General features: G+C 36.7%; 1 protein-coding gene across 1 annotated transcript; it reads right to left on the minus strand.

The window, feature by feature from the left end:
* Positions 1-2,794: 2,794 nt before the first annotated feature.
* LOC106392160 (E3 ubiquitin-protein ligase PUB23) lies at positions 2,795-4,925 on the minus strand. Its single transcript, XM_013832946.3, has one exon. The coding sequence runs from the start codon at positions 4,247-4,249 to the stop codon at positions 3,029-3,031; it is 1,221 nt and encodes a 406-aa protein (XP_013688400.1). The 5' UTR covers positions 4,250-4,925; the 3' UTR covers positions 2,795-3,028.
* Between the last annotated feature and the right edge of the window lie 11,687 nt (positions 4,926-16,612).

The following is a 16,612-nucleotide window of genomic DNA, read 5'->3' on the forward strand; positions in this document are numbered from 1 at the left end:
CTTCATAAATATTTTAATACTTTTACATATGATTAATCCGGTAATTTCACAATAATTTTATAAGTTTTTACAATTTATGCTATTTGTTAGGATAAAATAATCTAACATTCTTCGTGATATTACTGAAACATAAAGTAATACAATAAATCAAGAATAATATATCAAATATATTATTTTATTGATCAAGAAAACAAAAATATAACATATTTTTTCAGAAATTAATGAGAATAAAAATAATCATGCATTATTTGGGGGGAGGATAGCGGGAAAATATGAGCCGGAGGACGGAAATCATGAAAATATAAAAAATGCGTCATACTCTAAATAGAAAGATTGACTTCATAGATAAATTATCCTCAACACTACTTAAAACTTAATATAACTTAGAAATTTTAAATTATTTGATATTTTACAATGACGATATAAACACACAAATTTTCTTATATCACTATTGCCAAATATCAAATAATTTAATATTTTGAAGTTATATTAAGTTGTAAGTATTACTAAAAATTATTAATTTAGGATGTATAAATTAATTTTATAATAAATTAATGTATTAAATTTATAAATTAGTTTTAAAGGCTTATATCAATATAAAATAATGTATAAATGATAATAAAATTTTTAAACCATTTAATGACTTTTAGTGATAAAACTCCTCAACTATTTTTGAATCGTAAAAAGATACCGCTCAACTAAATTTTGTCACGCTCTGTCACGGTTTTTTAGACGGGGGGTAAAATACGTTAACATAATTAAAATTGATAGTTTATTTGAAAGAAAAATAAAAAGTGATCACTATTTCTTTTTCACTATACAACACCCATTTGAAAACAACGGGAATGTCTTTACTTGTTTTTTAACTGTGTTTATGTGATGTGGGTGGGTGGCATGGTTCAACACTAGCATGCTCCTGGTTATCTTCGGTGTCAACTTATTTGTTCTATTTTTCTTTGAGTTGCTACTATCCCTATATATTATTCGTGAAACATTACAACTTCTTTTTGTAGCCACGTGTCATCACTAGGATGATTCTTAGAATTATTAGAAAAATATGTTGGTCCATCTAATTATATAATAAGTTTTTTATTAAACTAACCATAAATTCATTATTAATGCCATTTATTATTTTCTTAAATAAAGATTACGGAATTGCCTAATGTGGCTAAAGTATATATGACAATTAATGATTTTGAATAATAAAGATCTGATAAAAAAATAAGATATCTTCTATCAAATTTGTTTAATTTTAAACTATTAAAATAATTTAAAAAAATCACAATAACCATATTATAAAAAATTTAGATTTTTCTGAATATGTTATATTTTGAATTTTAAAAAATGACTATAAATTACTAAAACTGTTAAAAGTCTCACATTCAAATTTTGCGATCCATGGTTTAAAATTTTTGTTATGACAAAATAAAAATGATTACAAAATCATATAAATAAAAGTCTAACTTAATTAATCATTAAGATTTAAAATATAAATGTATATATATCATTCTAAATTAAACTATAAACCATATTGAATAAATAAATATTTTAATTTCAAAATTTACTTTGAATAATTATTTTTGATAAAAGTTTTGAACTAACATTGATAATTTTTTTAAATTATAAATTACTAAAATTATTAATCCCACAATAAAAATTTTGTTATCAGTAATTTAAAGTTTTTGCTATTAAAGATACACATGATCAAAAAAACATATGAGTAGAAAGCATCATTTAATAGACATTAATATTAAAAATATAATATGTATATTAATATCATTTAAATTTAATTACATATCCTATCAAATTTTTTAAAAAATTGTTTGGATTAATAAATTTGATTTATACATTCGCACTAATTTAATTATATATATAATAGTTACTGAGTTTTAATTATTCAATATATATTTATTATTTCATAATATGTAAGAACATATAATACATAAAATAATTTTTATATATAATGTTTATTCCGCGCGAGTTTAATCTAGTTGTAGTATTATACTATATAATATTTCACATAATATATATTCGTCTTCATTCTCGACCTGCGTCTCTAATTTCCCTGGTCAACGATAATCTTACCCACTTTTTATAACCAAGAGTATTTTAGTCATTAGAGCAGGGAATAACCATGATTCTTAGGAGTTCTAAGAGGTGTAGGGTCCACAAAAATTATAAAACCCACCTCTTCTTTCTCTTCTGCAAAGAGTCCGTAGAGTTTTTGTACTGTTCGCGGGTTCCACTGACACGTGGCGATCCGCGATTGGTCCATTTTTAATTTTTTTTTTAAATCAGATAAAAAAAAATAATAATAAAAAAAATTAGAACCCACGACTCTCCCCTTGGGTTAATCCTGCTCTTAGATTCAGTGCAAACGCATATTCTATTTAAAACCAATGGTATACTAGTCATTAGGTTCGATGCAAAAGCATATTCGTTTCTCTTTGAATTTTTATTTTCAAAGAAAGGCATTAGTCTAACTGAAAGAAATTAAGAATGAAATTCAACCCGGTGCCATCTGAAAGTTTTAAGCATAGTGTTAGTTTTTGCCTTTGTATTCTTGTACCAACACCATGTGCACTGATTGCATAAAACATACAGGGATTTTTGTAGTTAAAACGAGAAAACATGCGTAGGATTAATTAATAAATTTAATATTATTAATAGATTTAATCGAAATGTGAATATTATTAACCTGATCTATGCATCTTATTTATCACTAGCCATGAGGAATTATTGTAGTCGAAAACTTATAATAATGGAAGCGTTTTCACAATTTTGAACAAGTGAGAATAGGCATGTAACATGCGATTTCATTCATATCTTCCCAATTTTTATTACGAAAAAATTTGATGAACAATTCCCTCTATTATCTACATCTTGAACATCAAAAGTATAAAAAGAAAACCAAAAAGATTGGACTCATTCCAACAAAATATGAAGAATAATTATCATATAAGCGTTCGCACTTATATATGAGAATCAGACTCATTTGTACGACTGTACGTTGTCTTCTTGGTTTTCATCACGAGGGATATGCAAGAATCATGTTTCTTGTGAGACAAGGCGATTCCTTCCAAGCTCTAGCGTGCAACTTAAGCAACTCCTTTGCCTTGTCTTTAGTCTTGCTTCCACAGCTAACCTGAAGCACAAGACACAACTTCGCTACGACCCCCAACTGTAACATCTCGTTTAGCAAAGCCGGCGTCGCACAGAACCTCCCAACCGAAAACAAAACCCTAACAGCTCTATCGCTTGCTGTCTGAGAAACTCTAAGTATCTTCTTGCACACCACTGCTATAGCTGCTCCGTGGTTCAAAAACTCGGCTCTTCCTTCCGCACACTGACACAATAGATCAAGAACCACCATGGCCATCTCTGGACCTCTCCTATCTGATGAGAAGCTCTCGTCCATGAGAAGTTCTATTATCATAGAGATCACTCCAGCTTCCACGGCCTTGTGTCTGTTCCTTCCCCATGGACATACGTTCACCAATATATGCAACGCAGATTTTGTCGCCTTGTGAGAGATCCGGTCGTCCAAGATCTGCACGACCTCGGTGAAAACCGCTGGCTTCAAAGTCATGATCTGCATTGGATCCGCGACTTCAAGAATGTTTTTTAGAAGGAAAGTCGCATAGGCTCTTGACTCGTATATCCCTCGTTGCATGATCTTCATCAACGAGTTTACAATATCGTTACCTTTCTTGCTGTTTAAAAGATTCTTGAGACCTGTCTCTGAAGTGTCAAGATGGTAGAGTAAGCTGAGGGCTTCGTCGGTCAAAATCATCGAAGAGTCTTTATTGCTTACGACGGTGGCCAAGAACTCAGGTACTCCTGCCGCCTCCAAACAACGCTTGTTGCTAGCGTTCTCGGAAACGATATGACGAAGTCTTTTGAGACACTTGGCTAGGTTTTGATGAGAAGAGGCTGAATCTTTTAAGAGCTTTTCGATCTCAGATTTAGAGATAGGAGGTCTTGGGGTGGGGATCCTCTCTACGCCGTGGGATGCGTTTAAAGTGCACCAAGATTGGATCAGACGGCGAAGAGTGTGGTTCGGGGTGAGATCTGCGTCGGTTATGTCTTGTTTGGTGACCGGACACGAGTTCTTTTTTGCTGAAAAGAGCCATTTCTCGATGCTGTCTCTGTCGTAGGTTATTCCGGTAGAGACTATCACCGGATCTTTCATGATCTCTAGAGAGATGGGGCAAATGAAGAACGGAGGAATCTCGATCTCTTCATCCATCGAGAGGTTACGAGTTTGACGAGAGCTCTAATGAGTTATATTGATCAAAGAAGGTAAGGAAACAAACACAAGAGTATACTATATATATGTATCTTGCTACGAGGTGTAGTATTTGGATTTAGGGAGGATGTGAATTGGTTTGAATAGGTTAGGAAGAAGAGAGAGAGGAGCTTGGAGGCTTTAAATATAGAGGAATTGGCAGAAATTCACAGCTATTAAAAAGTCAATACACGGAAAATACAAATACTTTTTCATATATACTCTTTGTAAAACTGTCCTTATTTAAGTTTATTGGTATTATATTCTAATGGAACGAACGAGGAACATAAATTTGACTTCCTTTTTTTCTTTACTCACATGCCATAATTGATTGTTTCTTCCTATCTTTTTAGGTTTTACACATTTTTTTGCCACCCCTTTTGACTTCTGATTTTGTTCTTGGGGCGTCGTAAAAGGAAATAGTAACGGTACAAATATGCTAGTTCCATTGTATAAACTTTTGGATAATTTAGCAAAATCGTTAATAAAGGTTTGATGAAATTCTTGACACAATCTGTTTCTTCAATTTGAACTAACTATAGATGTCTATAGCACGATACATCATACAATCAATTGATAAGAGGAAACTGTACGTCGAAATTAATTTTGAAAAACTATTTAAATTCTCATACTGAAAATATAGCCCATCAAACAATATGAAAATAACAATCGACTTATTCTTGGGTTCACCACCTAGAGGTTCACCGACCAATAGGATTGTGTTATTTCATATTCGATATATTTTAAAAACGAAAACAAAATATTATCAAATTATATTATTTTTTAAAAATTAAAAGGTAAGAAGAAATAAATAAAAAATTAGTACTAATTACAAAAAAAAATATTTTTAACATCGTCACCAAAACATTAAACCCTAAATTCTAATCCCTAAACCCTTGAGTCAACCCTAAACTCTAGGATAAATCTTAAACTCTAAATCAAAATCACTAAACACTAAAATACTCAAGGATTTAGGGTTTAGGATTTAGGGTTTAGATTTTAGGGTTTAGTGTTTTTATTTAGAGTTTAGGATTTATCCAAGGGTTTACCCAAGGGTTTAGGGTTTACCCAAGGGTTTAGGGTTTACCCAAAGGTTTAGGGTTTATCCTAGGGTTTAGGGTTTAGAATTTAGGGTTTAAGGATTAGGATTTAGGGTTTAGTGTTTTGCTGACGACGTTAAATTTTTTTTTTTAATTCTTTTTCTGTAACTACTATTTTTTTTTATTTTTTTTTAAAAAACATAATATAACTTGCCAATATTTTGTTTACTTTTTAAAAAGATATCGAATTTGAAATAATGAAATCCTATTGGTTGGTGAACCTAGAGGTTCACCCTAGAAGGTGAACCTAGAGGTTCACCCTAAGAGGTGAACCCAAGAATAACTGTCAATAAACTAGAAGGTATGTAGAAGAGTTTCTTGTATTGATCAAGGTCAAAGACCCGAAGTATATATACACGCTAGATGACCTAATGTCCTACGGTATGTACACCGATATTAAAGGAATATTAACATAATAGATTTCAAGTGAATATATGGGAATATCTTGGGTGTATATTCTCAATACCCTCCCTCAAGTTGGAGAGTGAAGATCACGAACTCCCAACTTGGGTAAGAAAACATCAAATTCCTTGCGTCCAAGAGGCTTAGTGAAGATGTCTGCAAGCTGAGAATGTGTAGAAACATGCTTGGTTGCAATGGTGCCTTTAATTATCTCATCACGTATAAAGTGACAATCATTCTCAACATGTTTCGTACGTTCATGAAACACCGGATTAGCAGCCATGTAGATTGCCGATTTGCTATCACAATGCTGAGGAATCGGAGAGGTAAAATGGATACCGAAAGTACGAAGTAGATTTCGAATCCATAGAATTTCCTGAACAGTGTAAGACGTAGCTCGATATTCAGCCTCACAGCTTGATCGTGATACGCAATCTTGTTTCTGTGTCTTCCAAGAAATAGGAGAGCCTCCTAGGGTGATGAACCAGCCAGTGAGAGAGCGACGAGTAGTACGACAACTAGACCAATCAGATTCGCACCAAGCTTCTAGTGTAAGATCCGTATGAGCTCGAAGTAGAATCCACTGTCCTGGGTTTCCCTTTAGATAGCGTACAACTCGTACGACAGCATCCCAATGGGCGACCTTGGGTTTTTGCATAAACTGCGTGAGAAGATGTACAGAGTAAGCAAGGTCAGGACGAGTAACAGCCAAATAGATGAGACGTCCAACAAGTCGTCGATAAGCAGCGACGTCTGCAAGGTCGGGACCTTTGTCCAAAGCCAAGGTCTGATTCTGCTCCACAGGAAATGCCACAGGTTTTGCAGCCAGTAAGCCGGTTTCTTCAATAATGCCAAGAGCATACTTCCATTGGCAGAGATAAATGCCAAGAGGATTACGAGAAAGTTCCAAACCAAGGAAGTACTTTGAAACTCCTAGGTCTTTCATATGAAAGCATTGCTTCATATATGTCTTAAAAGATGTCAATAGAATCGTTGTGCTAGCAGATACAACTAAATCATCAACGTAGACTAGCACTTGAATGAGCTCAGTACCGCGATCCAAAAGAAATAGAGAGTAGTCGGAACGAGACTGAGTGAAACCGTAAGGGAGTAGCGAAGAAGAAAGCTTTTCGAACCAGCACCGGGGAGCTTGCTTTAATCCATAAAGCGACTTTTTCAAAAGACACCTTGTTTTTATCCGAGCCACGGAAGCCAGGAGGTGGTCGCATATAAACCTCTTCTTTCAAATCACCATGAAGGAAAGTATTATGGACGTCCATTTGATGAACTTCCCAGTTTCGAGACGCAGCGATTTGAAGAAAAGTATGCATTGTTGTCATCTTTGCGACATGTGCAAATGTTTCTTCGTAGTCTTCACCTTCAACCCGACTGTTCCCACAGACGACTAGCCGTGATTTTCGACGTTCTAGAGTACCATCAGCGCGAAATTTAAATTTGAAAACCCATTTGCAGCTGAGAGCATGTTTCCCTGGGGGTAAGTCAACAACAATCCAAGTATTATTATCTTCAAGAGCAACGTATTCATCTTGAATTGAATCTCTCCATAGCTCATCAAGAATGGCTTGTCGGTAAGAGGTTGGTTCTATCAAGGAGGAGATAGCAGCAAGAAAGTGTCGATGACTCTCTGAGAATCGCGAGCAATCAACGTAAAACTCAAGTGCGTAAGGAGTTTTCGTACAAGAAGCAGCAATTGGTAAAATAGTTTGCAGAACGTAGTCTTGGAGCTTAAAAGGTATATTCCTGGTTCGAAGACCACGTCCAAGTTCTTGTATAGGAGGAACCGTAGTAGGAGCAATCTCTGTTGCAGTCGGTGGTAAAGAGGCATGTGAAGTCGGAGATAAGGGCTCAGGTGTCTCTATAGCCGTAGTATGTGTCTCTATAGCCGTAGTAGATGTCTCTATAGCCGTAGTAGGTGTGTCGGTGTCGCCCGAGTCAGTCGGTGGAGATAAGGGCTCAGTCATGGAGCCAAGGTCAATTGCAGGTTCCGATGTAGGCTCAGAATCCGAAGTAACCTCTGGTGACAGGGGTGTAGAGGAATCATGAACTATATCAGGTACGGATGGGGAGACAGAGACAGTAGGAAGTATCAGTTCCTCCGGAGCAGGTGAGACTTCTGGTAGAACTGGAGTTTCAATAGAAGATGCAGGAGCCGAGGACTTCGTTGCATAAGGAAATTTTGATTCACGGAAAACAACATCTCTACTTGTAAAAATTTTCCCAGTGTCAGGGTTAAGAATACGCCATCCTTTCTGTCCGTGAGGGTAGCCTAGAAACACTCCTTTAATGCTTCGAGAAGCAAATTTGTCTCCCTTATGATGCTGGTTGTGTGCGTAACACAGAGAGCCAAACACACGAAGATGACTCAATGGAGGCGGCCTGTTGTAAAGTAACTCATATGGTGTCTTACCATTGAGTAAAGGGGTCGGGGTCCTATTAATTAGATAGGCAGCGGCCATGATACATTCTCCCTAGTAAGTAACCAGAAGAGAAGCCTGAAAGCGTAGAGCCCTTGCGACATTTAAAATGTGCTGATGCTTTCTTTCAGCTCGACCATTCTGCTGAGGCGTTCCTGCACAGGATGTCTCATGCATTATTCCTTTGTCTCGAAAATATTGTGCCATACACATAAATTCAGTTCCATTATCGCTGCGAAGTTTCTGTATGTCCATATGAAACTGATTGTGAACCATAGATATGAAGTGTCGAATAGTCTTGGAGACATCAGTTTTAGTCGGCAATAAGTAGAGCCAGACACTGCGCGAATAATCATCGACGAGAGTGAGAAAGTATCGATCGCCAGATCTCGCTGGAGTTCTATAAGGTCCCCAGAAATCACAATGTACCATCTCAAATAAAGCTTTAGTTTTATTAGAACTTATAGGAAAAGGACATCTTGTCTGTTTGGCGAAGATACAAGTCTCACACACCTTATTTTGAGAAACACTATCAATAGAAACTGAAATAGGTAAAAAATCAAACACTTTAGAAGAGGGATGTCCTGAGCGATGGTGCCAAACATCTGAGGTCACAGACTTGTCTTGATGAATTGCGCCTGCAAACTCCATCCCTCGCAGAAAATAAAGACCTTCCGACTGCTCAGCCACTCCAATCAGCGTCTTCGTAATGCGGTCCTAAATCAGTCCAAGTTTATCAGTTATCTGAAAAATACACTTTTTCTGTCGTGCTAACTGAGACACAGAGATTAAATGACAGTGAAGTCCGTTTATGAACAACTCATTCTGAATCGTAAGATTAGAGCTCAAGACCGTGGTTCCTTGCTGTGTTGCAAGTGTAATTCTGCCATCAGGTAATTTGACAGGCAACGAGACTGTATCTCGTATTTCAGTAAGAGAGGCGAGTGAATCGGTCATATGGTTCGTAGCCCCTGAATCAATTATCCAAGAAAAGGTAAGAGACGTACCGCTTAGCGTATTAGGTGGTGTCCTACGCTCATTCAACATGGTCACTAGTGTTTTCCACTGTTCGTCGTTAAGACCAGTAAGACCAATCCGATCGAAGGAAGTGATCGTATTAGCGGAATGTTACAGAGGAGGGCCATGAGAGACTGCATTCGCTCGAGCAGGGTCAGTAGATGATGGATGAGTAGATGCTGAGGAAGATCCACGTCCAGTACCTGATGTAGAACGTCCACGAGGTCTGTCACCCCACCAGTCGGGATAGCCAAGAGTACGGAAGCAGTTCGATGCAATGTGACCTTTGCGACCACAGCTAGTGCACACAAGTTTCATTCTTTCCTCTTTGGAAACGTAAGCAGCGCTAGAAGATGAAGAAGACCCAAAGCTCTGGTTCGTACGAACCGCATGAGCCATCGTTTCAATCTTCTCATATAAAGTTCGAGTCGTATGTTTAGAATCCTCATCTTGAAGCAGAGCACTGTATGCAACGTCAAGTGACGGGAGAGGATCACGGGAAAGAAGATTAGACTTAACTGAACCGTGAAGCGATTCGTCGAGTCCTTTGGGGAACTCATGAAGCTTATCCTCTTCCCTTTCTTTCTCAAGGTCGATACCAATAGAGCAGCCGCAGTTCTTTGTATTACGATGCTCCGCTAACGCTGTCAGAGTTGCATCAGTTTCCCATAATATGCTTCAATGGACAGTCCATGTTGTCTGCAAGTCGCAAGCTCCGCCTTAATACGCTGAACCCTCTATCCATTGTTAACAGAGTATCTCCTACGTATATGATCCCAGTAGTCACTTGCGATCTCAAGGTGGGAGAGATTAGAACGGACTGATTCAGTAATAGTCGTTTTAATCCAAGACAAGACTAAAGCGTTGTTGGTCCACCAATCATCTAGATCATCAGAGTCTTGATATGGCTGTGAGATCGAACCATCAACAAAGCCAAACTTCTTTCTTGCCTTAAGTGCCATCCGCAAATTAGTAGCCCACTCATTGTAATTGGGGCCTTTGAGTAAGGGTTGAGATATCACCGATCCTGGATTGTCGCTGGACGATAGGTCATATGGTGATATTGTACGCCGTCGAACCTCGACGCGAGACTGCGAAGAGAAAGTTTTCACGCCAGATTCCTTGGTGACGTCATCGCCGTCGTTGCTTCCCATAGTTTCGAGTCAAAGAGAAGAGAACGAAAAATTTCAAAAGACCAAAGCTAAGTATTTGTGTTTAAAGCTCTGATACCATGTCAAGAAACTAGAAGGTATGTAGAAGAGTTTCTTGTATTGATCAAGGTCAAAGACCCGAAGTATATATACACGCTAGATGACCTAATGTCCTACGGTATGTACACCAATATTAAAGGAATATTAACATAATAGATTACAAGTGAATATATAGGAATATCTTGGGTGTATATCCTCAATAATAACTCATAACAATCACTATAAAAAAATCTTATAAACGCCGGATAATATAGAAGAACTGCATTATTACAAAAACGAAGGATATTTTAAATTATTTATCTGCATTTCAACGTCGTTTACAATTTCCACGACTGCAGTTACAACTTTCTAATTTTAAAAGATTGTTTTCCTTTGATTGTTTCTTCTTTTGTTACCGACAAAACCTAATTAAGTGCCATTAACGGTCGACTTTTAGACCCATACAAACTTATATCGTTATGTTCAACCTTTTTCTAGGCTCTTCTACAAAAGTTCGAATATTAACATCTCATTAAAATGAAGCCCTTTTACAAAAAAAAAAAAAAAAACATCTCATTAAAATGTCTTTCGTGATTTTTCATATTTCATTTACTTTGACAACTTTGTGACGTGCTATATAATTGTAAACGTCTGCCTATTAAAAATGTGAAAGTCTAACAAAATGGACAATATTTGATTATTTTTTATGAGAAACAACCACTATAGTCGATCATGTTCTTGTCGTATTATTGAGTTTCTGACAGCAAATGCTTTACTAAAAATAGTGTATGATTAAACGATAAAACCATATAAAACAATTAATCGATTCTCACTGATCAAAATTTCAAATCCAACTCTCAACATAAAACTTCAAAGTGGAGTTCAGAATTTCGAATATATGTTAATTAAATATTTATCATCATGAAATGTTAACTCTACAAATTAAACCATTTTTAGTTAGTGTCAATATAGTTTTAAAGTGAGGATCGTGAAGTGGTACGTATTGGGAAGAAATTTTCTACAAATCAATAATCAGCTACGAATAAGATCAATCAAATATACTTATATGTAGCCCAAAACGCATCATATTACGGCTGGATTCAATTCAGTAGCGTGGAGCTTCAAATTATTATACCAAACTCACACAAAAAGTTTTTTTTTTTAATACCACACACACAAAAAGTTAACACGGTTTCAAATATATTACCACTATATATATATGCATGAATGTGCATGCCTGTATGGCTGTATTGGACCTTCCTTAAAATAACAAAATATAATATTCTATATTCATGCAAACTAGTTCACTAATTTTTTTGACCACTCAGTCAAAAAAAAAAATTATTTGACCACACTCTTTTAGCAATATAAAATAATTTAATCTTAGACCATGTTTATCTCTGATCTTTAATGAGTTTTTAATGGTAATAAGTGATTTAATTAAATGAAAACAAAATAAATAAGGTATTTATTACCGATCCTTAGATGGGGAATTTGGTGATCGATTATTAAGGGATTTTAGAACCCACGTGTCAACACAAGAGGGAAAATATTTTTTTTTCTATTTTCTTTTCTCTCTTTCTTCATTTTTGCTCTTGGTCTTCGTCTCTTGGTTTCTCCGTCTGTGACGAAGGATCGAAACCGAGGACCGATCGAAACAACCACCAATCCTCCATCTTCGTTCTCGTCTTCTCCGTGACGAAACCCACCACCGATCGTCCGTCTTCTCTGTTTCGATCCTCCGTCTTCTCTCGTTTCGATCGTCGATTTGTGTGGGAATATTGACGGGCTACACAGAGACCTTACACAAGAAGCTTAATCAAATCTCCGGTACCTTTGTTTTTTCTTACTCCATGTATCCAGAACGTATGGTTAAGTCTTTACATTATACCCAACATGCCTCCTGGAAGCAACTATCTCTACTCAATTGATTTATAAGAAGAGAGAGCCATTGTTTTGTTTTCTGCAGGAAGTTTTACGAATTGGTTGCCTTACTTGTTGGGCGTGCTGGGCATTTTCACGGTAGTAACTATGTTCGCTGTTGTTGTTACTGAGGGATGCAGGAAGATAAAGCTACAATATTATGTTTGAAACATTATTGCTTCGTTTGGTGTATTTACCATCTTAAGTTTGTCTAATAAGATGATTTAATTTATTGTTTTTTAGCATTGTTGGTTCGGCTTTCTTGTTACACGTGAAGGAGATATTAAACCCCGAAAGCACAGTTGGGGCACCGTCATGGGTTTACTACTCAGTCTATGCGTTTTTCGTGTTTCTCTTCAACATCTTTGACATTGTGAGTGTTACTTACTCTTCTTTTTTTTCAGTCTGAGTTTCAATCTTCTATGAACATTAAACATGATTAGTTGTTTTTTCATGTAGGCCAACTTGCCTAAGGAAATAGCCGATTATTTAAACAAAATGGGAGCGAGAATACCAAACATAAAGCCTGGGAAAGCCACAATCGAGTACCTAACGAAGATACAAGCATCAACCAGATTTTGGGATAAAGCTAAGTTGTCGTTGTTGCATTGTAGACTTTGCTCATTATAACCAAGTTTTGCTTTGGTTTTGATTTGAATCAGGAGGTCTACTGTTGAGCTTTTTGGCAACAACATCTAGTGTACTTGACCTCAATCTACGCAGCATATCAGGTTTACGTCGGTTTTAATCATCGTAAGTGTTCTTTCTCCATTCAGTATCATTCACTTAAACCATTCTGATTTCATGTTTGTTGATATCTCTGTTGATTGGTTTCTACAGGTTGGTTCCATCATTGAACTCAGAAGATCTTACCATGCCTACAATGTAATGCAGAGTTTGAGCAAAGCTTTGAAGATGTATGGTGTATGATGGGGATTCAAGAAACATGAGAGATGATTATATATGTTTGTTGTTTAGAGTTTCTGTAGCTTTTTCTTGTTTTAGATTAGGTAGATTATTTGTATTATCAAGTTTCAGATATACATTAGTTGTTATAAATCAATTTGTGGATGTCCATAACCGGCCCGGTCCATAACCGGCCCAAACCCTAGAGAGAGAGACGGTCCAAACCCTAGAGAGAGAGGCGGCGGCAGCGGCATGGAGAGAGAGGGAAAGTCGGCTAGAGACTTTCCATTTTTCTAATTTTCCTATTTCATCTATCTATGTTTATGATTTGTAATCTTTCCATTTATGTATTTTTATTTATCTCTCATGTAACCCTTATATAAAGAGATCTCTTATTCATTAATAAAACACATAAATATTCAGACCTAAAACCTTCGTTTTACAACACGTTATCAGCACAATAGCCTCTAACACCCTGAACCTAAACCAAACCCCTAAAACCCTAAACAAAAAGAATCTACCTCGAAACTTCAAAGAGGTCGTTCTCCCAAACCGTGAGGACCCAGAAAACGATCAAGATATCAAATCGAAGCTCTTGCCAAGACGAATCAGTCAGTGCAAACCGTTTGTCACTCTGACCACCGACGCGCCCTCACGTACCGATACAGTGCGTGCCGATTTGCTTTGGAACCCTAATCCGAACCCGACGAACCCTAATCTGTTCTTGCAAGCGTTCCAGCTCGTGTTCATCCGATCAGCCCCAGCCCTAAGGCGTTCCTGATACTAGACGAACTCAGCCTCAGCTCCATCCGTTCTCAGCTTACATCCCGTACAACTGCAGCTCGCGTTCCAGCTTGTTCCAGCTCGTGTCCCGTCCAGCTCGAGGTTCTCTTGGTGGTCCGGTTCTACAACCTTCAAAACCTAAAGGTAATTTGAATTCTGAAAACATGAATCGAATCTGGTTGTTTTGTAAAGATTGAAACCCTAAAATATAATCTCTAAAAGGATGAAAGCCATAGGATAATAGATCGATACCCTATGAGTAAATCGAAGCTTTATAAGTTCGATCCAAACCCTAAAATCGAGATTTGATCCATTGATCAATTAAAATCAGAACCTTAAAGGTTTTGAATCTCAAAATTAAACTCCCTTGATCTAAGATCAAATCGAATTCCCAAAACCCTAATTTGAAAAATCGATTTTAATTGTTTGGATTTTAAAATTTTTTGTTTGATTGATTTATCACCTAGAACTATGATTAGGATTGTTTAAACTTGAATCTTGAATCTGAGGTAATTGGCTTGTTTAAATCAAAACCCTAATGATCTAGTTTAGATTGTTTAAAAATCAAAATCTGAAACTATATGATTAGGTTAAATTGTTCTAGACATAATCATACTTGTGGTCGTGTGGCCTTGTTGCATTCATACCTAAACCTAATCACATTTATTGATTGCAATTGCGCTTAGAATCTCATGTTAGGATGGTATTGAAATTGAAATTGAAATCAAGTATGATTATTCTTTGCTTGGCCGATTAGCTTGCTTGTGTTGAGTACCTTGTATAAACTGATAGAATGCATCTATTCTAGGATTGCAATTACACAACAAACTATATGCATTGATCCTGAATTGAATCATTAGCCGTGCGGCTTGTTTTCCTGTTTTGGTTGTGTGGCTTCCTCATGGCCGTGTGGCTTCTTCTTGGCCGTGAGGCATAAACCTTAGCCATAAGGCTTGCTTGCTTGATTGATTCTATTGATTGTGAGTTAAGTCAGCTAGATTGATTGCATATTGAATCTGAAACCCTAAATCTCGAATTTGAATCCCTAAGGGCCTTGAAACCCTAAATCGCATGATATTGATCCAAATTGAGTTTAGGTTTGATTCTTATTATTTTGACTGATCTAATTGATGTCTTTAAAGCTAAGGCGCTGGATTATTTTGATTCTCATAAAATCTGAAACCCTAGCCACATTTTGTATTGCTAAGATGATAAAACCCTAACTGGATCAACATAGATTGTTTGCATCATAGCTTGGCCGTGTGGCCTTTATTGCACCTTACTATCATAGCCGTGTGGCTTGCATACATCATATCACCTTGATCACATATAGAATCTGAAAGCTAAGATCGTATGCATCATATATCTATCTAGCCGTGTGGCCTATTTGCTTGCATCATGACTGTATGACCGTGTGGCCTTGATTGTATTGCATTAAACCCTCATAGCTGTGTGGCTTACTTACTGATGCATTGATCATTACTTGATTGCTTGCTTGGCCGCATCATACATCACCTAGACCGTGTGGCCTCACATCACCCATATAGTCGTGTGGCTTGTTTATTAGGAATGCATTAACTCGATTGTTTACTTGGTCACACGATTTATTTTCTTATAAAGATTGAGTGATATATGATTACAGATGTCGAAAATCAGCAATCTAGATTATGCTGCCCTAAATCTCGTTGGAGATAATTATTTACAATGGGCATTAGACACAGAGATTCTCCTGAAATCAAAGGGCCTCGGTGAATGTATCATCGAGGACAATAATGCAAGTGAAAGTAATAGATACATGGCAATAATGATTACTCGCCAACCCTAAGCCAATGAGGCTACAGAAAAAAAAAATCTAAAGAAAGCAACCATGTCCATCATGATAAACCATATGGCTGTAACCGTGATGGATGGAAAGGACGTGGGCATAGCCAAACCACCTTATACGACCATGGACATAGGAATCACTATAACCGTGGTTGTGGACCCCGTTTTGGCCATGGTTAAGGGAGAGGAGGCTGTGGCATTTCTAAGCCACCACACTCGACCAAGTCAGTGTGCCATAAGATATGTAACGGGGAATCATTAGGCTAAAACATCTGATTGTCTAAAAAGAATAATGTTGATTTCGACTTCTGTGTTTGCTTTGCTTTATGTTTGTGATTTTCTTGAATTAAGAACTTATATTATAAGATGAATGAATGATTTTAGATATGACTAAGAAAACGCCAATATATAAGGCAATGTTGCGGGTATAGTCAGTCAGATAAGGGCCTGCGACCAGTATAGAATTGCCTAAAGGGCTACGGCTAGACTTAGTACATTGGCGCCTAAAGAGGCTAAGTACATTGGTGCCTAAAAAGAGCACGCAAGCTTGAAAGACCTAATGCTCTATATCCACCCATAGAAACCCATTGAGTTTATAAGATATATGATATAAGAATGGTTTCCATATAGAAACAATGGGCAAAAGAAACAAAGAGTGGTCGAAACTATACATGCATTCTCTACTGATCTAGACTATGCAAAGATCAGTATGATAAGAGGCGAGGGCCATGGTAACCAGATTGG

This window comes from Brassica napus, chromosome C4, assembly GCF_020379485.1.
Source record: "Brassica napus cultivar Da-Ae chromosome C4, Da-Ae, whole genome shotgun sequence".
Taxonomy (NCBI): Eukaryota; Viridiplantae; Streptophyta; class Magnoliopsida; order Brassicales; family Brassicaceae; genus Brassica; species Brassica napus.